The 22,183-nt window shown below is 39.4% G+C and overlaps 1 protein-coding gene across 2 annotated transcripts in view; it reads left to right on the forward strand.

The window, feature by feature from the left end:
* ATP8A2 (ATPase phospholipid transporting 8A2) overlaps positions 1–22,183 on the forward strand; it is a 311,266-nt gene that overhangs the window by 34,912 nt on the left and 254,171 nt on the right. The window contains exons 2-7 of one of the 2 annotated variants that reach the window (XM_015640721.1): positions 51–195; positions 12,516–12,615; positions 13,209–13,307; positions 14,131–14,176; positions 18,385–18,425; positions 20,253–20,326. In XM_015640721.1, coding sequence (XP_015496207.1) covers positions 51–195; positions 12,516–12,615; positions 13,209–13,307; positions 14,131–14,176; positions 18,385–18,425; positions 20,253–20,326 — 505 coding nt within the window. Of the gene's footprint in view, positions 1–50; positions 196–12,515; positions 12,616–13,208; positions 13,308–14,130; positions 14,177–18,384; positions 18,426–20,252; positions 20,327–22,183 lie in introns of those variants that run through there. The other variant, XM_015640731.1, reaches the window with a different exon arrangement.

Raw genomic sequence — 22,183 nt, forward strand, 5'->3', positions numbered from 1 at the left:
GCTGGGCGCGGCCCCTCGCTGACCGCCTCCCCTCCGCGCTCTCTTTGCAGGACCTGTCTGTTCCACCTCGGGCTATAAGAAGGCGGATGATGAGATGTCCGGAGCCACGTCCGCGGCGGATCTGGACGAGGCACCAGCCCGCACCATTTACTTGAACCAGCCCCAGCAGAGCAAGTTCCGCGACAACTGGGTCAGGTACGGAGCAGTCCCCGCTTCCCTCCTTGCAGGCGGCAGCCGCACACACGCCGCAGCCGTGGGCTGGGAGGGCTCGGGTCCCTTTCCCTTGCCTCTCGATTCTGCCCACGCCAGGTTTTAACACAATGAGACGTGTGTCTGCCGAGGCGGGTGGTTTTGTTGTCTGCGGTGGGTACCAGGGTCTGGTCAGTGCACGGGCGAATCCAGCAGCTGTAAGTGATGAGCTGCTTTCCTCGGCAGTAGTGAGAGCAGGGAGCTGGTAGCGCTGCGTGGGCAAGATGCGCGAAAAGATATTCACTTCAGGAGGGCACTGGATTTTGGAATAAAAGGACCTACTCAAGTATTTCTGGACGCAAAGGTTAACCCTTTAAATTTAGCGGGAGTTTTGAGTAGAATCCAGTAAACTCCATGAAGCGTCCCCTTAAAAAGTAGCATCCGCTTGAAAGAACAACTAGGCTAAGCACATAAAAAAATGTCTAGAATAGGAAGGCAGAAAAGAGAAAGTACATCTAACAGGACAAGAATGACTACAGAAAGTACAAGCTGGCATCCCTACGTGTGAAAGGTTATGGCCTGCTTGTGTCTTTTAATTGAAGACCAGAGGTAATTTTCTTTTCTGTTTGGAGCTTTTAATGTAGGGTGTGTGTGTTAATACATCTGTGGTATGATTAATGCTGTGTTGTTGCAGTTTGGAAACACAAATAACATGGACTGAAACATGGAGTACAAGGATGCATAACATGAGCAAGTTGTGGTGGTGCTTGCCACACTTGCCTGGGGTTAGCTGGGTTGGCTGGATGAACAGATGGCTCCTGTCATGACTAAGGAGGAGCGTTGTTTAACGGGCTTCTGTTCGTTAATGCAGATGTTTGGGTTATTGTTCAAAGAACAGTTTACACAATGAGTACCTTTATGGAAAGAGAGGAGTTTTATATCCTGCTGAAGCAATGATTTCCATTATCTGGTTTAATGTGTGTATTACCAAGGGCAATTCTAAGAATATCCTCTGGAAGGGTGCTGGTGTTCTGGACACCACAGCAAGTTATTTATAGGTGATTTTCTCCTCAACTTTGACTTGTTACATACTTGTCTTGGAAAGTCTATCGTTTAGGAGCAGTTAAAATTACACATTTTCTCAGTATCTTTCTTATTCTATGTGGGTAGCAACAGTGGAGGTTTTCTTGCTTTATTTTTCCTTGACTAGTTGAGGGATGAGCTTAACAGTTTCCTGTGCATAGACTATTCCCTGCTTTAAGAAGGAAAAGCAGGGAAGAGAGGATTGGCAGAATCTGTAGTTTAGGTTTTCCAGAAGGGATTCTGTTCTCATCTGGCTAGATTTACAGGAAAGTAGTGTGTGACTCTGCTACCAAGAACAAGTGTTCCTGACAGTGCTATTACCAAGGAGCAGCTGTATCCAGTTTGCTGTCTGGAAGCCAACCCCTGATAGCTGTACAAGTTCCTCAATACCTTTTTGCATCTTTGCCTCTTGGCAGGCAAATTTTGAGTCATGAGGGATATTGGTATGTGAAGGAGAGGACAAATTGCAGGTAGTGTAATAGCAAAGTAGAGATACTTTCATTACCTGATTAGGAACTGTAGCTCCTTAGTGCCACTTGGAAATTAAGTTGACTTTATAATGATTTGCTGCTGCTTAGAAAGCAAGCTTTGATCTTTTGACTTTTAAAGGGTGATAGACATTGCCTGTGCTCTTTCCATCCTCTGGATTAGCTTTCTTCCCTCAGCCTGGTGGGACCGAAGCAAAGGTGACTTGGGCTTGTAATGTCTGAGTAAGGAGTGTGCAGTATGAGTGGTTGGTTATTTAGTTACTTAAGCATATTGGAGTTTCTCTTGAGGAGCTGCAGTTCTCTGTTGCCTTCAGACTTTCTTACTTAACCATGTTCAGCTTCAGAAATTCATTTAGCACTGGATTTCTCTGTACTGATGGCTTTGCAGATGTTTTGTCTCCCTAGGAAGCCCCAGTGTACCACAGAACAAGGTCCTGGGTAAGCACATAAACACCTGTCCTCAAGGGCTTGTGGAAAATTAAACTGAAAATAATAGACTACCTTGTTTTAATTTGAGTGAGTTCTGACTGTCAGAACTTCTGGTAGTCTTTGAGGAGTCTCTGAATAACAGTGGGAATTTGAGAATGTTCATAGGAAGTTTTCTAAATTAATGGTAGTGTGAGAAGCTTTCTCAAAACAAAGCAAAATAGAGCAGGACATGAAAGTGCAGAGCCTGCAGGAGGGTAGGTTAGTGATATGGCTTTTTGTGTAAGATGTTCTAAACATCTTGAACAGCTTGTGGGTAGAGAAGCACTGGTAAAAGTGAGTTCCAATGTTTGTGGGAGCATAAAGACAAACTGATTTTGGATAAGTTAATAAAAAATGGATAATTCTATTGATCCCACTTCTAGTGCTATTGCAAGGGTTAAGTGGATGGCAAGATGACATTAACACTTCCAGAAGTCTTGAAGCGTGAGGCTGTAGAAAGAGGAATCATTTCTTCTTTTGCCAGGCTCTCTGGCATAAATCAGACTAGGAAGATGTGCAGAGAAATCAGAGAAAGACCAACTTCTTTTGTGTTCTTGGGACTTTGTAACAAACTATTTCAAAACATAATGAGTGTCACAGGCTGGATTTAGCTTGGCCTTTGACATGTGCATGTATACGGCTGTCACTGTTGTTTATTGTACTGTAGCAGCAGTGTTTAATCTGTAGAAACACCTCTTCTACCTGTCTTCAGTCCAGCTCTCTTCAGTTTGAAAAAAATCATGTATGTTTTACTTTTTGGACCTTTTAATAAAAGGTAAATTATGTTCTATCTTCAGCTGAAGCATTTTGGAAGCTTTGAAATATGTAAAAAATGAGTAAATGTTATTACTTTGTCCAACACAGCTGTGCTGCAGTATTAAATGCTTATTATTACAAAGCCAACTAGTACCTGTTTTGACATATCCAGCATACATAACTTAAACACTTGTCTGTTTAACCAGAGGATTTTTGTATTTTCAAGTCCAGTAAGAAATGAAACATTTATGTTGAGGAAATTTCCATTCTCTCTACAGAGCTTTGTGCCACTTAACTGTGACATTTGTGCTCTGGAGAAACCACTCTGCGTACTGAAGTCCTACTTCCTGGGAAGTGGCTGGGCATGCCTGCCACTGGGAAGTAGGGAGTAAGTTTTTTGTTTTCCTTTTCTTCTCTATGTGACCTTTGCTTTATTGAGCTGCCTTTGTCTCGACCCATCAGATTTTTTTCCATGATCTTTTCCTGCTGAGAAGAGGAATGATAAAACGGATCAGGGAGTACCAAGTGTCTAGCCAAGGCCAGCCCACAACAAGATGGGAAACAAGCTTCCTTATTGCCTTGTAAGACCAAAGGGATACAGGTGGAGTGTTGGTGGTAGGGGCTTGAATGCTATGTTAATACTGAGATGACCAAAGTAATGGCATGAGCACTTCTCCAAATGTATCTGTGATGAAGACCAGATGTTTTACTTGAAGTTAGAATGTTCTATAAATTTTGTTTTCCTGTTAATACGGTTCCTGGATGTTTCATAGTAATACAAGAATCTACTCTGACATCAATGGCTTGTTCTTAATGTATAATAGTACTGTAATAGGAATTTCTTCCAGTGCATTTAGTAAAAATCACCGGTTAAGTCATTTGAGCCCCTCACTTGTTTTGTGTGTTAATGTTGATGCATAAAAATGTTGGACTTCTGGTTTATTAGTCCTGGAAGAACAAGTGTGCTGAGATAACTTCAAGGGCATTAGAAATGGTCTCCAAATTTTTGAAGATGGTGGAGTTGCTTTGTACATGTTGCTCTAGATAATCTTCTATTCCAGGCTTGGTAATGCATCCTGGTGCAAATCTGACTTGCATCTGAGTCAGGACCCCAAGTTCAGTCTTCAGTTTGTGGCTTGAGTGGGAGGTTGGACAGCGTAGCAGTTAGGAAGGGCAAAATTAAATTTGTTTGTTTTTAATGGATCTGGAATCTGAAAGTCTTGTTCAGAAGTTTCTTATCAAGACAGGCTTTGATGGGATTGGTCTCTTAAGAAAGTCCCGAAAGTTGCATTATAATATCCAGAAAATCCTCAATTTGGAAACTCGTCTTCCATACAGGCAAAAATTAAATTCTGTTAGAAAAGATAATGAGCAAAATGTCTTCAGTGTTTACTTTTAAACTGTACAGGGTCTTAAGTAAACAGGTGAGAATCAATTTCTTGTCTCATAAGGTAGAAGCACTTTGCCTGGGGAATTTAGCCCTGAAGTCTGTAACAAGATTTCTAGTGAAATCAAAGGTCCTGCTGTTATTTGTGGTCCCAGACTGTCTCATCAGTGCTTGCATGATGCTTGCTGGTGACAAAACTGTAGACACAATCTTTAGTCTTCCTTTTATTTCATGTGTGTGGCATTACATGAAGCTGAGTGCATTGCTTTGTTGGCTCGTGTGTAGGTATTGTAGAAGTCAGTGGTGATTTAGAGGCGTTATTCCATTTGGAATGTGTGGGGAGGTTCTCACTGGTGAAACAGGAATTGCTGGTATCACTAACTAATTAATATTGACCCTTGTAACTCAAGTAGTGTTCTCTGTGATCTGTGGAAATGTGGATTGTAGTCTACTATGTGCAGGTGAATTTTTTCCACTTGAATGGTACAGCCCAGCATTCACCTTGCACCAAAATGTATCCATGTTCTTTAGGTAAAAATGCCTTTGTTTCAGTTTATTCTTAGTAGAGATCAGGAACTGGCCATTTGTTTTATTGTGTTTGTATTAGATTTGAAATACTCTTCTGTTGTCAAGTGAACAGATTGCTTGCCTGACTGCAGAACAGCATTTTGAAATTCTCCAAAGAAGGGGTGTATTATTATAATCTGGATGTTACAAATCTAATCACGTGTTAAACTAATCCTCTAACTCTCTTTGGTTTTAGATAGTGTTTTCAAGTGAAGAAAAATACTTAGTGTAACATACTTTTTAAAATAAGCAGAAACTTGTTTCCTGCAGTGCAGCTGTTGCTGATACTGCAATCTGCCACAATGAAAGAGGCTTGGGTACAGCTATAGAATTATTCTTTTAGCAATTAAAATTCACTTAAAGTGTTTGTTATTGTATGCCTGGTGTTATGTATAGAGATGAGAGTGTTTTTGAAGCTGCTGCATCTTTGGTCTTGGGCTATTCCTAGGGTAAGAACCCCTGGACAGTTAAATTGTTGTATTTTGCCTAGATGAAATGTCTGGATGAAAAAAAACCCACAGATATGGGAGTTCTAGTGCCCCTTCACCTGCTGCATGCTGAGCTCTCTGGTATCCTGAAACTGTTCTGGTAGTTTGTGGCACAATGAATTTCATAAATCAGCAGTAGCAACACAGCAGGCGAATTAAACTGGGTCCCTTTTTTCTCTTTTTAGATCTCCCTGACTGCTAGTGGTCTGTAGAAAAAGGTAGAAGAGTGGAAATGATCTCAAGTGGACCTAAGTAGAGTTTAAGAAGTGTAATAACTGCATTCCACATAGTTCCTGTGGGTTGTGAAGATAATTACATTTCTCTCAAGACTAAATAAATATTAATTTCTTCTGCCAGCCCCCTGCTTGTCACTGAAATAAACACTGCTTAGGTTGTGGTAACATTTAGAGTTAAAAATTTGCTTTAAAACTGAAGCTAGCACTCTGGCTTTTAGACAGCTTTTTAGACACCTAATGTGACTTGTTTGATATTTTTTTTTCAGTCATCTTCATATCAATTCTATGTGTTTTAGTGGAGGCTATTCTGTATTTGCACAGTAACTAAATGTGGTTACTAAAGTAAACTTACTTTATTAGACAGTAGAATTTCTTGGTTAACTGTGCTGGTCAGCTGTTTTTATTTTGTTGTACTTGCCAGCAGGGCTACTGCAAAGTAAGGGTATATTGCTGTAGTGATGACCTCATGTGCATGCTAAAACAGTATCATTCCTTCAGAGCTTTTAGTATTATTTCTAAACAGTCTTTGTTTAAGGTATTTGTTACTGAAAAACAGCCAGGAATTTGTTCCCCTTTTTGTAGGGATTTCAGGAATAGAGAACTCATGGTAGGACCTTTTTCTGTTTGCATGCTTTAGGAAAAGCCTCCAGGGCACTGGGTTTTGGAGCAAAAGTGCTCTTGCTTCTATTAAATGTGACACGTGGTCTGGTTTTCAGGTTAAACTGAGCATAAGCAGTTGTGGCAGTGCCTACTCTCTATTTAAGACTGTGCTACTGTAGAGACTCTCCTAGAGGAAATAGTATTTGTTTTGTTAATTAACATCAATTATGTTAGTTGTTGCAGTCTTTTACTACTTATGTATGGCAGTTGGGCTGCTGATACTGGGGCGAGGTACTTCAGGTTAGAAGTTCTAAAAATTCCTTGCATGGTTAGGAGGTGATCCTAATGAGCTAGAAAGTAATGGGATTATTGTGCTTCAGTGGACAGGAGTTCATAGTGCCTTTTCATGTACTTTTGTCTTAGCAGTGGTCTGTGTAAGGATAGGAGCTGGATTGAAGCCCTTGAAGATAAGCTTGTTGATGATGCAGCTGAGGAGGAAGTGCAGGTAGCTCAGCCAGGCTGGGTTTGTCAGCCTGAGCATCTTGCTCCTGAAATGGAGCGTGTGCTCAAGGGTGGGTAACACTACTTGTTCTCAAGCAGTGGTAACTACTGAGTATTGCTGTTAGCCCCCTACCTGTTTATTAGGTGTTGGTGTAGGATACAACACTCAGGATGCGCATGACTAGAAAATAATGATGTAAGAATTATCTGAAATGTCTGTGCTAATTGAGATTTTCCATTGTGCAAAACACTCCTCAACATTAGTGGCTGGTTGTCTAGCTGACAGATGTCTGCTTTTTTTTTTCTTTTCCTTACTTTATTTATATCAGAGACTTTGAATTTAACTTGAATGAACTCTTTCTCTGAAGAGTTTTGTTTTCTTATTGCAGCAGTCCCAAATCATTGTGGCCCCCATAAAGCAAGTTCTAATGGAACTTGACCTGCAGGGAAATTAGTGGGCTGTGTTAATATGTCCTGACTCTTTTATATTTGTATGAAACAAAAATTTTCCTCAAAATCATATGATTTGAGGAAAGAGGGCTCAGGGACTCTAAGATGTGATCAGTTCCACCTATAACAAACAAAGGGAAGAACAAATTTTCCAAGCAGTGGTGCTTTTAGTGGCTTCTGGTGGGAGTCCATATTATAAATGAAGAAATAAGGAGTGTGGGGAAGTGGTGAGGTGCTTGAGATGAATGCTATACCACTGATAAGTTTTCTTCAGCTGGAACCTGCTAGAATTGTTTTCAGTCAAAGTTAAAATTGATTAATTCTAATGCATTTGAATATTCTCAATCAGTTTCATTGTCTGTGTGGATAATTTCAGACAACAGATTCATCTTCTACAGTTTTGCTGCAGCTTTGTTGGGAAATCTTTCAGGGTTTAATGTTTCAGTAGCTAAGCAGAAGAATGTTCCTTAAAATCATTTCCTCTTTTGACAATAGATGAACTTGTATATATAAAGTATCTTTAGTATTATTGATAAACTGTAGCAGAGCACAGGGAAAGATGGAAACAAAACAGGTGCTTGGACTGTGGGCAGTGGTTGTTCCAGAGCTAGGTGACAGGTATGTAGCAACTCTTGTTCTTTTGTCTTGCTCTTTAAGCTTGGCAAGCTTTAAGCAATTATGTCTTGCAGTATTCAAGTTGTTGCACTATTTACTATGCAAGAACAAGTCCTATGCCTTTCATGCCCCTCTCTTCTGCCCAGAGCCCAGGGACTGTCTCGGATATTTAACCACCACATACCCTTTCCTTGGCTGACAGAAGGGTGCAGCCATAAACAGAGCAGTGAAATCCTTCTTGGCTGGAGTCTTCCTCTGCAAGGACTGTAGTCTCAAGGATTCATCTGATGGAGCAAGGCCCTTCAATTGAATTTGGGGCTGCATTTGTTCATGCTCCCTGTTATAAAACCAGAAATGGATATTTAGGACCTAATTTTTCGGTCAACCAATAATGATTTCTTAGGCATATAAGTAAATTGCTTCTTTTAAGCCCTCATGAAGTATTTTTTGGGAACTTGTAAGCAGTTAATTTTTGTCTTTTTAGCAAGTTTCAAGAAAGTACACCATCTTCCCTGTGTGCAAGGAGGTAGCTGACCTTTCACTGTCATATGCATGCAATTGCTGAGAACCTTGTTTATGACACTTGAGTTTAGAACAACCTCCTCAGTATTCTACATGGCAGCAGCTTGTTGATGAGATGTTCCTATAAATGGGCGTTCTCTGTACTCAGCGTAATAACTGAATGTTGTTTTTTCTGTTAATATCTCTTGAAATGCACAAAGCTAGCTGCTGTGCCTCCTGCTGCAATGGTGACTGCCTGGAGGTAGCTTGTCACACTACCTCTGGACTTGAGAGCTTTAGCAGAACCTCAGGTGCTGATGTCAGTCTCGGTGTTAAGTGTCGTGTGCCTGGCAGGACCTTAGCATGCGAACACCGTTCCACTGAAGACAGTATTTGAGCTCTGCAGTTGCGCAGATCATCTTGGGTTTTCTGGGGTTTTTCTTTTCCTTCTCTGTCACTGGGTATCTGACCTTTTGTATGTGTTGATGGACACAAAGCCTGTTTGGTGAGAGAAAAATTCAAGTCTGTAACATTCACTTTAATTACCCAGCCCTTTTGCTGTGGTTCAGGTGTCTGTACCTGGATTTCTTAGTAACTGTTCCTGCAAATTGATATGTGTTAAAAGCACTGACATCAAGGGATACTCATTCTCCAGCTCTTATTTCAAGTATGTGAGCTGTGGCATGAGTAGGTTTGTGTGAATGCTGTCTAGGAAAGGACAGCTTGTTGTACATGGGACCCCATGTATCTCAAGGAGGTCTTGTTCACTTAATCACAGTTATCCTGAAGGGGAAGTTCATCTGAGAGTTGCCATTAAAAAGAAGGGGTGGAAGTGCTTTAGATGGCTGACTGGAGAAGTGCAGACTGTGTTCAGCTGCATATTGCCAGCACACATACATGTCTCAAGGAAGTAATTGCTCTGCCTCTATTACTGACAGCCTGTGCCCCTTCAGTGATTAGTCAGTCAAGTAAAACCTGGCTTTATAAAATTTTTTTCTGGAAAACAGGGAAAAAGGCAACAATGGGAGCAGTTGTGCAAAAGTTACCTATCAATAAATAGAGGAAGTATACTGGAGAACTGCTACTGAGTTTTTCAGTGCACTGTTTGCTACTTTTCATTTGACTGTTATTAAAGTTACTAGGTAATCCTTGGTATTTTAGTGATATGGTAATGAGTTAAAGGATATGAATGACACTAAACTTTTGCAAATTATACAGTGATTGCTTTAAAAAAAAATCTTTACACTGCCCTAGAAACAGTGGGGCCAGAGCCAGCTATAGTCAGGTGTATCCAAATTCATTTGTTTAACAGGGTTTGGTATTGTTCCTCCTGACTTGCACAGTGGTGTAACTTGGAAACATGACTTATGTGAATTCACTTGCAGGTGTAGAGGAGACATCTCTTCTAATGTTTGCACACCTGTTCAACATTTAAACTTGTATAGTTAAGCAAGATTTGCATAGTTAACAGCTGTTGCTTTAGGAGAAACCAGTTTGTTGTTTGTTTTCCCCCTTCTGCTTCCTTCCTCTACCTGCCTCAACCTGTTCTGTGAGCTGCAAACCTCATATTCTTGGAGTAGCTCTGATTTGGGGTGGTCAGTGAGGTAACCTGACAGTTATTTATTTTTAGTGACCAAAACTGTGCTGTGAGTGAGCTGACTAAAGTTTCTACCTGTTCATCTGTAGATTTTAACTTTCCTGAGCTTTGATTATCCTGAAGTTGTAACACATCTATCTGTTGGGAGGGAGCACAAGAGTTTTTTAGTATGGTTTTTAAATAAGTATTGTATTTATCATTTTAAGAACTGTTCTTCAGAGCCAAATCAATTGAATGCTCCTGCCCCAGCTTAGACTGCTAGTTAGGTTTTTTTAAGAAGTTTTCTTTTTGAATAATAACATGTATCTGCTTTTTATTCATACTTGTGGTTGGTGTTCCTGGCCTGTATGGTAACAGCTGACTGTGCCTGCCTCTAATTAGAACTGTACCCATTTTCCGTGGGCATCTGTTAAGTTACTTAAGCAACAGAACACACAGAGTGACTTAGTATGTACAAACCTCTTTCAAAAGAGCCTTATTGTGCTGGCATTAACATAATTGTTAGAGTAGGAATCATGTTTGAGCCAGCTAGCTGTGAAGTTGATAGGTGGTAGAATGGTGTTAGTAAATGTTTCAGCTTGGTTGCAGTCAAATTCTTGTGTTCTTATAATCATAGCAATGTGATACCTAGAAGAATACTATTCTGATACAAGATCTGCCATTGCTTGATGTCTAATTAGTCCTGCTTGGAGAGTTTGCTTCTGGGTCTAAACTGTGAACTTGATTAACCCATATTTTTAAGTCACAAGGTAATTCTGAGATGTGTTTAATTGTGTTCTGTGTTAAAGGATGGTTATTACGCATGAGACCAAGCAAATGTGGCTTAAAACAAAAAAAATACTTAGAGCTGGAAGGAATTAACAGCACTTGAAGGAAGTAACTTCATTTATATAAGAACTGGACTTGCTTTAAACCTGAATGTATGATTTCACTCATTTGGCTTAGTGGATATGAGCCATGATGAAGTCCAGCCGCTTGGAATTTTGTAAAATATGTTGATTATATAAATACTTGATTCTGGTGAGCAGTAGTAGCAATAAAAAGGGATTTGTAGTTGCTTGAAGAGGAAACGAGGCAAGTTCCCAAGATAAGATGCATCTTCATTGGTTTTTAATTGGTCTTTTTTTTTTTTTAACTTGCCCCTTTAGTTTATCCTTCTTTAGTGCTCAAAATGGAGCCTTTTATAACAAACTGTGCCTTGTTACATCTACTTACTGTTTGATTTTCAGACATAGTTTAGATGGCTTGGAGATGGTGCAGATAAGAAGGAAAAGGAGGTGGTTAAAGCAATAAGCTGGAAAACACAGTTTTCTGGTGGGTTTCTCTTGCCTCTCTTGTCCATGCAGAGGTAGGAGAACCCCACGGAACTCAGCTGCTTGTGGATCAAGGTAGTAAGAGTTTCACACTTAGCAGCAGCCTGTTGTGAAAGGCAGATCATGTAGCTAAAGCATTTGGTTATCCTAGTCCTTTATGATACCTGAACAGCAATGCTGTGCATTTCAGTTGATCTGGAAGGCTTTTTTCTGGGAGAGAGAGAACTAGATTTAATGGAGAGGTGGTCTTGGCACTGCTAGGAAACGTCAGTAAAGCAGGAATTGGGAAACAATTTTTCTCTTTTTTTCTTGGAAGCCAATTATCGTTGTGTTCTCTGTTCCTTGGCAATATATGACTTCTTCAGAAAAGAAACCAACCCAAACCAGAGCAAAGCAAAAACAAAAAATAAACGTGAAATGAAACAGCACCTAATCAAAACAATGCCTCAAAATTCCTGTAATTGCTTGTTGGGCCTTTGCAAGGCATACTGACCTGCAGGTGCTCAGTTGTTACAACTCCAGCTCATGCTGGTGACCAGTGGTTCCAGTAGGTGAAGGTTCTCTGCTAATGGTTAAATGATCATGTCAACTTCAACAGTTTTTTCTGAAGCTGTGCTCATGCCAATTATGGATTTGATGTGAAGATGACAAGAAATTACATAGGTGATTAAGGCTGGTTAATGCAGTGTTTTTGTTTTAAGGCAGAAGAAATAGTAGTTATAATTCTGTTATGTATATGTTAGTTACAATATTTATATATAGATAAAATAGGAAAAAAGCCAAAAACCATGAATTTGAAAAAGTGTATTTTTTGTAACTGAGCACAAATTGTTCTGAAGTAGGAAATGAGGCATTTTAAAAATGTGTTGCAAAATTTCTAATTTCTCTCATTCAACTCTGCCTCCCCCAACATTTAAATTCCGTGTTTGATGAGAGGTAAGCCCCTGATCACGTGCTTGGAACTGAAATGAAAGCTTGTCTGTTCACAATGCTGAAGTTTGGTTGGATGGATGGTAAATTGTCTGATAGTTCATCCAGTAACGAAGGTACCAGTGATAGAAGGGGGCCTGACAGCCTGCTGGGTCTGTGTGATACCTCTTTTATTTGGTACAGCTCCTTATCATTGCCAAAGCAATTGCTTCCTCCATATTCTAAATATGTCTTCACTTTGTTATCTTTGAACTGCTCTTGAACACTGGCTTTTAGACTTTTTGGTCATGATCCCCCCACCTGATATTCTCATCAAGTACTAAGATGAAAATCTTCTACCCTGCAGCACAGCCAAGTACAGTGTGGTGACGTTTCTACCTCGATTCCTGTATGAGCAGATAAGAAAAGCTGCAAATGCATTCTTCCTCTTCATTGCCTTACTGCAGGTATTGTTTTATTGCTTTGCCTTGTTTATGAAATGGTAATGCAGTAAAAGTTATTTGTTGTTATGCTTTACTGCAAAGCAATTCTTAAACTTACTTTAATAGTAATATTAATGGGGTATGTAGTTGCTAATTGAAATTGGAAGACAATTTAGAGGCTTCTTTCAATTTTGTTTGTAAATTCGAGCCTCTTTTATTTGTATAAGTAAAAATAAGTGGTCATAAAACAGGGAGCTGTTGACCATTGTGAGAAAAGCATGTGTGACTTTTTTGTGAAACCTCTGCTTAATTAGTCCAGATTACCTCTGCTTCCATGTGAATTATATAATTTGTATAATTCTCTTGTAAAGAGAAGACATAGAATTAAAGGCATGTGCAACAACTGTATCTTCTAACTTTGTTACTGCTTCTGCAAACCTACCTATACTGTGGGCTAGTTTGCCCACTGAATTTGGGTATCTGTGAGGCACAAATCACACAGTAAATCAGAGATCTTTGCGTTCTTTCTTCTGAGAGCTTTGCATAAAATTCCAAATGTACTAGAAATTAATTTTAAATGCAGATATAAAATGGGTCTCTTTTCTCCCTGTTCACAGCAAATTCCAGATGTCTCTCCAACAGGAAGATATACCACCTTGGTGCCATTGCTATTTATTTTAACAGTTGCTGGCATCAAAGAAATCATAGAAGACTATGTGAGTATGATTGTGGGGAAGGCTGTGCTGAAGACCAAATGTCTCAAAAAAAAGTAATAAAATACCATAAAACCATGCATCTCTAAAGTCCCTTGAGTGATTGCTCAACAGCAGCAAAATATCGTTTTGACTTTCAAAGCGCTTGACTAGAGTTTCTGTAATGTACTGAAATATTTTCATTATAGTTGGTGAACAAGAAAACAGAAATTGGGACATTTGTTTCTCCCTCTTCAAACTTGCTTATTAATGCTTTTATGAGAAAGACATTGTAGAATCCTGACAACTATGTGACCTTTTTGGATAGTCTTGAAAATGGGGGTTGGGGGGGAGGCAAGCAACTTAAGGATGGTGAAAGACTGTTTTGGGGAAAATCTGCACTAACCTTCTTGTATACTTTACATCAGAATGAGGTCTTTCTGCTTTACAAAGTACTGATGGGTGAAGTAATTTGGGTATCAGTCTAAACAATGGCATGTGGAATTTACGGTACATCTGCCATCTAAATATCATATTCTTTATTGTTCCTTTCGCTTTTCTTCAAAAAAACCCAGTTTTGGAGACTTTTTTTAAACTCTGATAAAGGTTTTAGCCTGACTTCTAAAATGGAGACTTTCACTTTGAAGTTTATAATTATCCTCTTTATACTTTTTCACAAACCATTTGCATTGTGATGATCTGTGACTTTTAAAAAAACAAAAAAACCCATAAAGGCAAGAAGGACCCAATGTATCATCTTGCAGTTTGTTGTATTTTTAGCTCTAATGGTACTGGAATTTGTGATGAAGTGTAATGAGGTGTAATGAAATGTTTTGTTTCCTTACAGAAAAGGCATAAGGCAGACAGTGCAGTGAATAAAAAGAAAACAGTAGGTAAGACTAAACAGTCTGTAAGTATTTAGAATGCAAATAGTGCATGCTTACTTTTGAACAATTCTATTGCTTTAACTGTCATGATGGTGAGGATTCCATATCTTGTGCACTAGGTACTTAACAGTAATTTAGGATTTTACTTTGCTAAAGGCTTCAGACTGATGTTTGGTGGTCTGACGCTGAAGGTTTCAGATGGATGTTTGATGGTCTGACACTTAAGGGTGAGGCATTGGGAGTATTATTAGAATTTATAAGTTCATGTAATTTCAAAGTTACATGGTTCTCAGCTCCTCCAAGAAAAAACAAGCAATTTTTTCCCTACCAAACTCCTTTGTGACTATTCTAACACCAAACCCAACACCAGAACATCCAGAACTGAAAAAGCCAACAAGTCCCTGAAACGATAAAAGCTGCTGTCAGAAGAATTTAAAGTAATTTTTGTAAATGCCGCTGCCCTTTAAATATAATGACTCTGGGGATCTTTTAGCTTTGTTTTCCTGAAGTGTCACTGAAAGAGAATTTAACACTGATATCCACTGAATGCCTACGTGTATCCATAAGGTATGGACAGTACTTGTCATTGTATGCCTGAAGACACCACTGTCATTTTCTTCACCTTCCTCAACTGATAACCTGTGCAGAAAATGGGAAGAGCTTGTCAATGACCACCCTGTGATTATCTTGTGCCATAGTCAAGGCAGCTCCATGTTCCCCTGTTGGACAGCTCCACTTCTGCTCCTCTGTACAAATGTGCAGGTGAAATGGGAACACAGGGACATGAGCTCCTAGCAGAGCCCCTTCCTCCCAAGGACAAATACCTGACTTGTCAAAAATCTCGAGGAACACTTAAAAATGTGTAGGGGAGTGAGCAACCTGCCAGCTCCATGCTTCAGATAGTCCTGCAAACATTATGCCTGGTTTTTTTTCACTGGGTTTGGTGCTTGAAAGTTTGGGTTGATCATTAAATTTGTATATTAATACACATCAGAAGGCATTGCTTTATCAGTTCTCCTATGTCTCTATGAGAGTCTGGGAAGATGTTTTGAGTGCAAGAACACTGTATTAGTCACAAGCAATTGGCAATTAAGTGGCTGTAGCACAACAGGCCTTGTTTATAGGTAATGTGAAAGATGGCCCTTTCAGAGGTCGCAGAGGCAGTTACAATTCATTTATAGGTAGAGAATGTGTGCCAGCAAACACTTCAAGGGACATTTGTCACAGTAATTGTGGAGAGACAACCTTAAAGAACACAAGGTGTTCTAATGGAGCGAAGTGGAACTTAGCACTTGAAAAATTGAGTTCAGATTTTATTTTTTACCTTTGAATACTCTAAATAAATTTTCAATCTGATATTGAAACTGTGTCCTCCTACTTCTTAAGAGGGAGAGGCTAAAGAAGCTTATTCTTGAGACACATATTACCAGAATGAAAAGATAACTTTAGGTTCAGAGTGGGATTAAGATGAAATAAATTTAGGTTCTCTGTGTGCCTTTAGGTTGCTCTTATAGCTGAGTGGTGTCTAATCAATGCATTCAGTGTGGAGAGCATTTGAGCTCACTGAGAAGCAGATGCCTGCTGTCTGCTTGGCTGTGTCCTGAACTCCACTGCCTGCAATGGCTGGCTGCTTACTGCACAGCAGTCATGTAGCCTTTGTATTTATCTTGTTCAGTTTTTTAGAGCAGTAGTGTATCTTCAAAGTGCCCTTCCTGTATTAAAATTTCCATGGAAAACATCAGTTTGCTTTGCAGAATGGCTTTGGCATGTAGGGATTAAATTCCCTTTAGAGCAAACTAATATCGAAGTTCTGCCCCGGGTGGATACTGTACATTTGCACTAGAAGCTGAAGTGTGTTTAGCCTCTGAGACAGTGTTTTATGTTTTGGATGGCTTCACATGATGTCTGTGGTGATGGCATTAAATCTAGGGACCAGACTCCATATAATTCCAGGTGAATTCCCCTGAGCAGCGTATTACACAGATATAGAGGGCTCAGTAATAACTATTTTGATATATTGATCTTCCCATTGCCAAATAGTAGAATAAGTAATGAGCATTTAATATTGCATGGAATGAGCTCAAATGTTAGACAAGTATAGGGCTAGCAAACTCTGGAACATGACTGATGGGAGATGCTTGTCCTTCAGGAGCCTCACTTCAAATGGCCCTGCATGGCTGGATGTGAGTGGCAGTATTAAGTCCTAGATCTATAACTGGGTTTTGGTCTTGGAAAGCCCTAGATAAAAGGTTTATATTGAAACTCTCTTTTTGAATTGAAGCAGTCTTTTTAGGTACTTGTCCTTTGTTACTTTAACCAAATACCTTTTGACAACAAATAATTCATCAATTTTACCCTACTATAAATATTCTAGAGAATACGTGTCCTTTTCTGTCCTTTGGAGTACTCCTATAAAACTGGGTTAAGCAGAGTAGGAGGTGTGAAATTGCAACCCCGAATTTTCTGAACTGTTTTATACCTAATGGAGGTTTTCACTTTAGACTGTGGGATTATGAGTTTGAAAGGAAATAGTTCAGTAATAGAACAGTAAGAAAATAGCCTCAGTAATTTGCTTGGCTGTTTAATTTTACTCTCTAATTTAATTTCAGTGAGCATTGGAAGTGAAATTGTTTTCTGAAGTAAATTGCCTGCTAGACTAAGTCTGTAGCACTTGAAGCTGCAAAGTACCTTTGTGTGTGAGCATACAATTATGCCAATGACAAGTTTACTGAAATGTCTCCAAAACCTTCCAGTGGTATAGGGAGCTGTCTAAACCATGGCACAGGAGATGCTGAGTTTTGCAACTCCTCTCTGGAGGTTTGAGTCAAGGCTGCAGGTATTTGGCTTTTCCCTTGAGATTCTGGAACTCAGGCCTTCTCCTGAGTTCTGAACTAAGCAGAGCTCAATTCAAGAGCAGTGTGTATGAGGGGCAGAAGGGGTGTACCAAAACTGTTCTTCCCCAAAACTGCTGTACTTTTTGGGTGAAAGCTCAGCTGTTTTTAGACACATCACTGCCAGTACTTCTGTTGCTGCCCACCCATTTTTTATTAAATAGTTTAGGTCACTGCAGTCCATTCACTACAGCTTTAAATATCAAGATTCAGTGCTTCAGTGTGTGTGGCCCAAGAAGAGGAATCAAGAGTTGGGTTTTTTCTGCTTGATCTGTTCTGACAAGAATTGCATTCCTGTTTGTGGAGTGGCCTGTCTTGAGTAGGATGGTCAAGGCTGTATTCAGCAGAATTTTCTTCTGACTATGGTATTATTTTAAAATGTATGAAATGCACAGCGCTGAGGAGAAGATGGTTCATATTCACAGTAGAGGACTGACCTCTTCAACTTAGATCTGTTGCATGCTGCACTTTTTGAACACCTTTGAAAACTGGCTGCAGCTGCTTTCAATGAAGGTGAACTTGCTGTGCTCAGACCTGGACTGGACTTGGGTTACTGAGCAGTAATTGGCATATTTGACCTTACTGGTTTTGGCTGGAGTAGTATTAAGTATATGTAGAATCACCTAGAGGAAGTATTTGGGTGGAAAGGCATGATGCAGGGTAAATGACTAATGAGTGTGTTAAGATGGCAGTGTAGAACTGGAGCCCTACAGAAACCAAGGTCTGTTTTAGTACCTTGTTTTCTTTTTCTCGATTCAGTGTGAACTATAGCAGTAAGAATTCTCCTTCTGCCAAAGCTGATTGTTGCTTTTTGGTTTGAGCCTGCTTGGCAATTAAGACTCAGATTTATATGGGCCATGGGTAAAGGTAGTGAAGTTGGATGTGCCAGAGTCAAAATATTATGAATAAAATGCAAGGAAAAAGAAGTAAGTGGAAATTCTGTGCTAAGTCATACACAGAGTAAAGGTGTTTCCTGATACTGATTGGCAGTGGGCAGCAGTGCCTTTTGTTTATAGCAAGGTCATTTCCCAAACAAGAAACAATGCTGCCCATCTGCATGTTAGTATGAAGTGATGCCATGGAGAAATCAGGCCACCAACTGTTGTCTGGCAGGTGATAAAAATTCTATAAATATGAAGGGCAGATTTTTCCTCGTTCTTGGATCTACATGCCCATAGCTGCAAACAAAAGAAGTTTCAGCTTCTGAAAAATAAAATTGTGATTTTTGTGTTGGTTTCTATTGTGTTTGCTACTGCTGGTAGAGTTTTGAAATTTGTCTGAATTATGTCTATTCTGTAATCTAACTTTAAGCTTTCTTTTCAGTTCTAAGAAATGGGATGTGGCAGAACATTATGTGGAAAGAGGTAAATAAAACCTGAGGATGGGAGGGAAGGAAAGGAAGTGTTCAAGAATTACTCTTTCCAGAATTAAGTAGGAGGCTTAAAATTAATGTATACTATATGAGAATTCTCTGTCACTTAGGGTAGGGGGGTGGGAGGGATCCTTTCTTTTCCAGTAGTCAAAATTGCCCTGAGCAAGGCACCTGAGTACCCATTTTTAGATCCTGGTACTGTGTTACAGTCAAATGCTAATGAACTGTTGTGTTTTTGCTCGTGCAGTTAATAAGTAAACTGTAAACAGTATTTTGTTTTTAGTCTACCTAGAAGAGTAATTTTCACTGCAATGCTGTATGTCCCCTGCAAGTCTAACAGAGGCTTACTTTGCTGCCTGTGCTAAAAAGTCCCTGGGCTTTGAGACTAATTGGTAAGCTGCTTGCTCAGGTAAGAAACACAAGCCCTGCTGCTGCCTGAGGCACTTGGGACCTATGTTCTGTGAAGCCCTTGGCCAGGGTCTGGTGAGCTTTATTTCTAAGACCTGGAAGTTGCTGAAATGCCTTAGGATGTATCGATCTAGTTGTGGCTCTTAATGCCTTTTAAAGGATAAAATTAGCTTTCTTATCTAGTAATTGAGGAAGAAGTACACCCTTTTAAAACCTCTGAGGAATGAGATCAGTCTCAAGACACCTAAAAGCAATCCTGCGGAAGTGTTAGGCTGTAGTAGAAGCTGAATATTGCCAGGGATTCTAACATTGGTTCCTGTTTATGCTGTTCCAAGTCCTATTTTTGTAGAAAGGACAGTGAATTGAAAGATTAAGGTTGAGTCTGGAATCTGGGTTTTTTTATACCCTTAGGCACTTCTTAAATTGACCTGTGTCTGTAACTGCATGTTGTCCAGGCTTGCATTTATTGTTAAGGAGGAGTAACAGTTCTCTATTATCCACCTTGATCACTTTAAGGCAGACTTCTGACCTTTTTTTTTTTTCTTTTTTCTTGTGCTGAAAGTGGTAGGGAATTTATTTTTAGTGGTATCTGAGTAAAACTAATGAATCTGCTTGTTCAAACGTACCATCTGTTTCCATTTTTATAAATTAATATCTTAAAAGTATTTTAAGCCCATTTCAGACTTTCGGTGGTGCATTGGCATTTAAGCAGACTCACGCTTATCAGGCAAACCTGGTTTACTGTTTCAAGAGTGAAACTTGACTCTTTTTAGAATGAAAGTCCCATGCATGTGTGACTAACTCAAGGTGCTGGAAAATCTTGGGCCTGTGTAGGAGGAGACAAAGTATTCCAGAATCCAGAATTCTGCATATCTCAGTCAGGGAAGGACAGGATTATATTGAGTCCATAGAAATGATACTACTTGCTAGTGACTAGTACAAGCAGTGCATCTAAGGAGAATTAAGGGAAAATTATAATGATGATTGGGTAGGTAAATAATGTAGATAAGGAATAGAAGAAAACTCTTGCTACTTAATGAAGGAAAAGTTTAAAGAAAAGTTTTTTACTAGGGAAAAAAGACTAAAGAAAACCCCTGAAATTGGATAATGGCAGAATTATAGAAAAAAGTAATTTTTATTAAATATAAGCCACAGAAGTTCACAATTTCATATTGAGTACATCTATCTTTTTTCTCTGTAGAATTGTTTACTTTGCATTGAGAAAAAGGAAGGCTTTGTTATTTCCAAACATGCAGTGAAAAGTACTCTGACTTTCAGAAACACTGTCTCTAGCTGTTCTGTGCATGATGCTGTTCTTCTGACTGGGTGAAAGAAAATAACAAACTAACATTCCAGACAAGCGAACTGTTTGTTTTTCTCTTCCATGCTACTGTACTCCTGACCACCACAGGTAGCTGTAGGCGATATTGTGAAGGTCACCAATGGGCAACATCTTCCAGCAGACATGATCATAATATCTACCAGGTATCCTGAATGGGTGTGGAGGTGATGTGTCTGATGAACTGAGGTGCAGAGGACTTGAATCTCTGTATTTGCTATTAATAAAACCAGACATCAGATAGCACTAATTCTATTCCACATCTAAAATCAAATTTCAACAATGACAAAACATGGCTTTACTAGGCATTGATTCATATATCACTGTAGATAGGCTCTTCTAAAATGAGGAGTTTGCAGATTCACTTTATGGATTGCAGGTACATAATTCTCTGTATTGATGAGTTTGTTGGAAGACTGAAGGTCCTTAACACGAGCTTTGTGCAGTCAGTGCTTCTATGGCCTTCCAAGAATCCCTCCACTTAAATAAGGAAGCTTAAATTTTCTTCCAATTAATTCCCCTGAGTATTCAGCAAATTTCCTGTGCTCCCCCAGGAAGATTTCTCTTTCAATTAGTTAATCCAAAAGGCTAGCTCTGTTGGCATCAAACAACAAAAGAGCTTTTGAACTTCATTTGTTCACTGCTTCTCTTGGATACAGCACATGTATGGCCCATCTCTAGCATGGTAGCAACAGTTACCTGTTGAATCCTGCTTGGTTTAGTTTCAAATATGGGACAACATCCTGATGCCCCTCAGGACACACCTGGCCCTCCTGGCTGCCAGCAAACTGCTGACTCACGTTGAACTTGCCATCGACCAGGACCCCCAGGTCCTTTTTTGTGGGACTGCTCTCCCTCATCCCATTCTCCAGTCTGTACACACATCCAGGCTTGCCTCATCCCAGGTGGAGAATCCAGCACTTGCCTTTGTTAAATTTCATATGGTTGGTGGTTGCCCAGCCCTCTCATTTGTTGAGGTCTCATAGTTCCTAAAAGCTTTTGAGTGGTACTTGACGGCTGGTCTAGGTTCTAGATCATGTAGAACAAATTGAGGCTGAATCAAGACCACAGTTTACTTAGACAGGTGAGATTTAAACAAGAGACAACAGCACAGCTCCCGTTCTTAAACATGCTTCTAATAGCCAAACCTTACGACACCTCTGTAATTCCCTGCTGGAATTTGTGCTTTTCAACACTGATTACAGATTGCTCTGGTCTCTAGGCCGCAGTTCTTACATGACTCAACTTTTTAGAGAACTTGTTTCTCAAGCTCCTGCATTTTCTGCTCCATTCTTCTTGTCTGTGCTGTTTCTGGGAGGTTTCATTTTTTTTTTCTAAGCTATATGCAGAAGCTTAGTCTTTTTGAATTAGCACATGATGAAGGAAAAAGGTACCTTTGTTCCATGGTGTACAGTGCTGTGTTTTTTAAAACACAAAACCTTAAATAAGTGTTCGTCAACTTAATATTCAGTTAGGCTGAACTTGGACGTCAATAATTTTCTGTTTCAGCACTGAAGGATATTTTACTTAAGAACTTCTCTAATGTATTATACTAAAAACCCCTTCTGACTTATTTCTTAACTGTGTGGGCCAGCTTTTTGTTCTACATTATTCTACTAATCTGCTGTCATTGATAACCACATAATAATTAGAGAATTTAACCCAAAGCATGTTGATTTGGGAGAAGCTTTGCTTGAAATAAATAGCAATTTCTGTGGCAGTTCTGCTTTATAAATGTTATTATTCCCATGATTCCTTTAAATGTCAATACTAAGTGTCCTCAGTTCACCAGAAAGCTCTGCATGTTCTGAAGGAGGGTGGGTTCTTTTGCTTGTATGTGTTGATTTTCTGTGTCTGAGGTGGTTGTCAGAGGTAAAATTGACAGTTGTTTTCACTTGACTCTCTTTTCCTGTACAGCAAAAAGGTGATATCAAATTTTAAATAAAGAATGAATTAATATGAAGGAAAAATATTTTAATTCAAACACAACTTTGCATGGAAAT

This window comes from Parus major, chromosome 1, assembly GCF_001522545.3.
Source record: "Parus major isolate Abel chromosome 1, Parus_major1.1, whole genome shotgun sequence".
In the NCBI taxonomy this organism is placed as follows: domain Eukaryota; kingdom Metazoa; phylum Chordata; class Aves; order Passeriformes; family Paridae; genus Parus; species Parus major.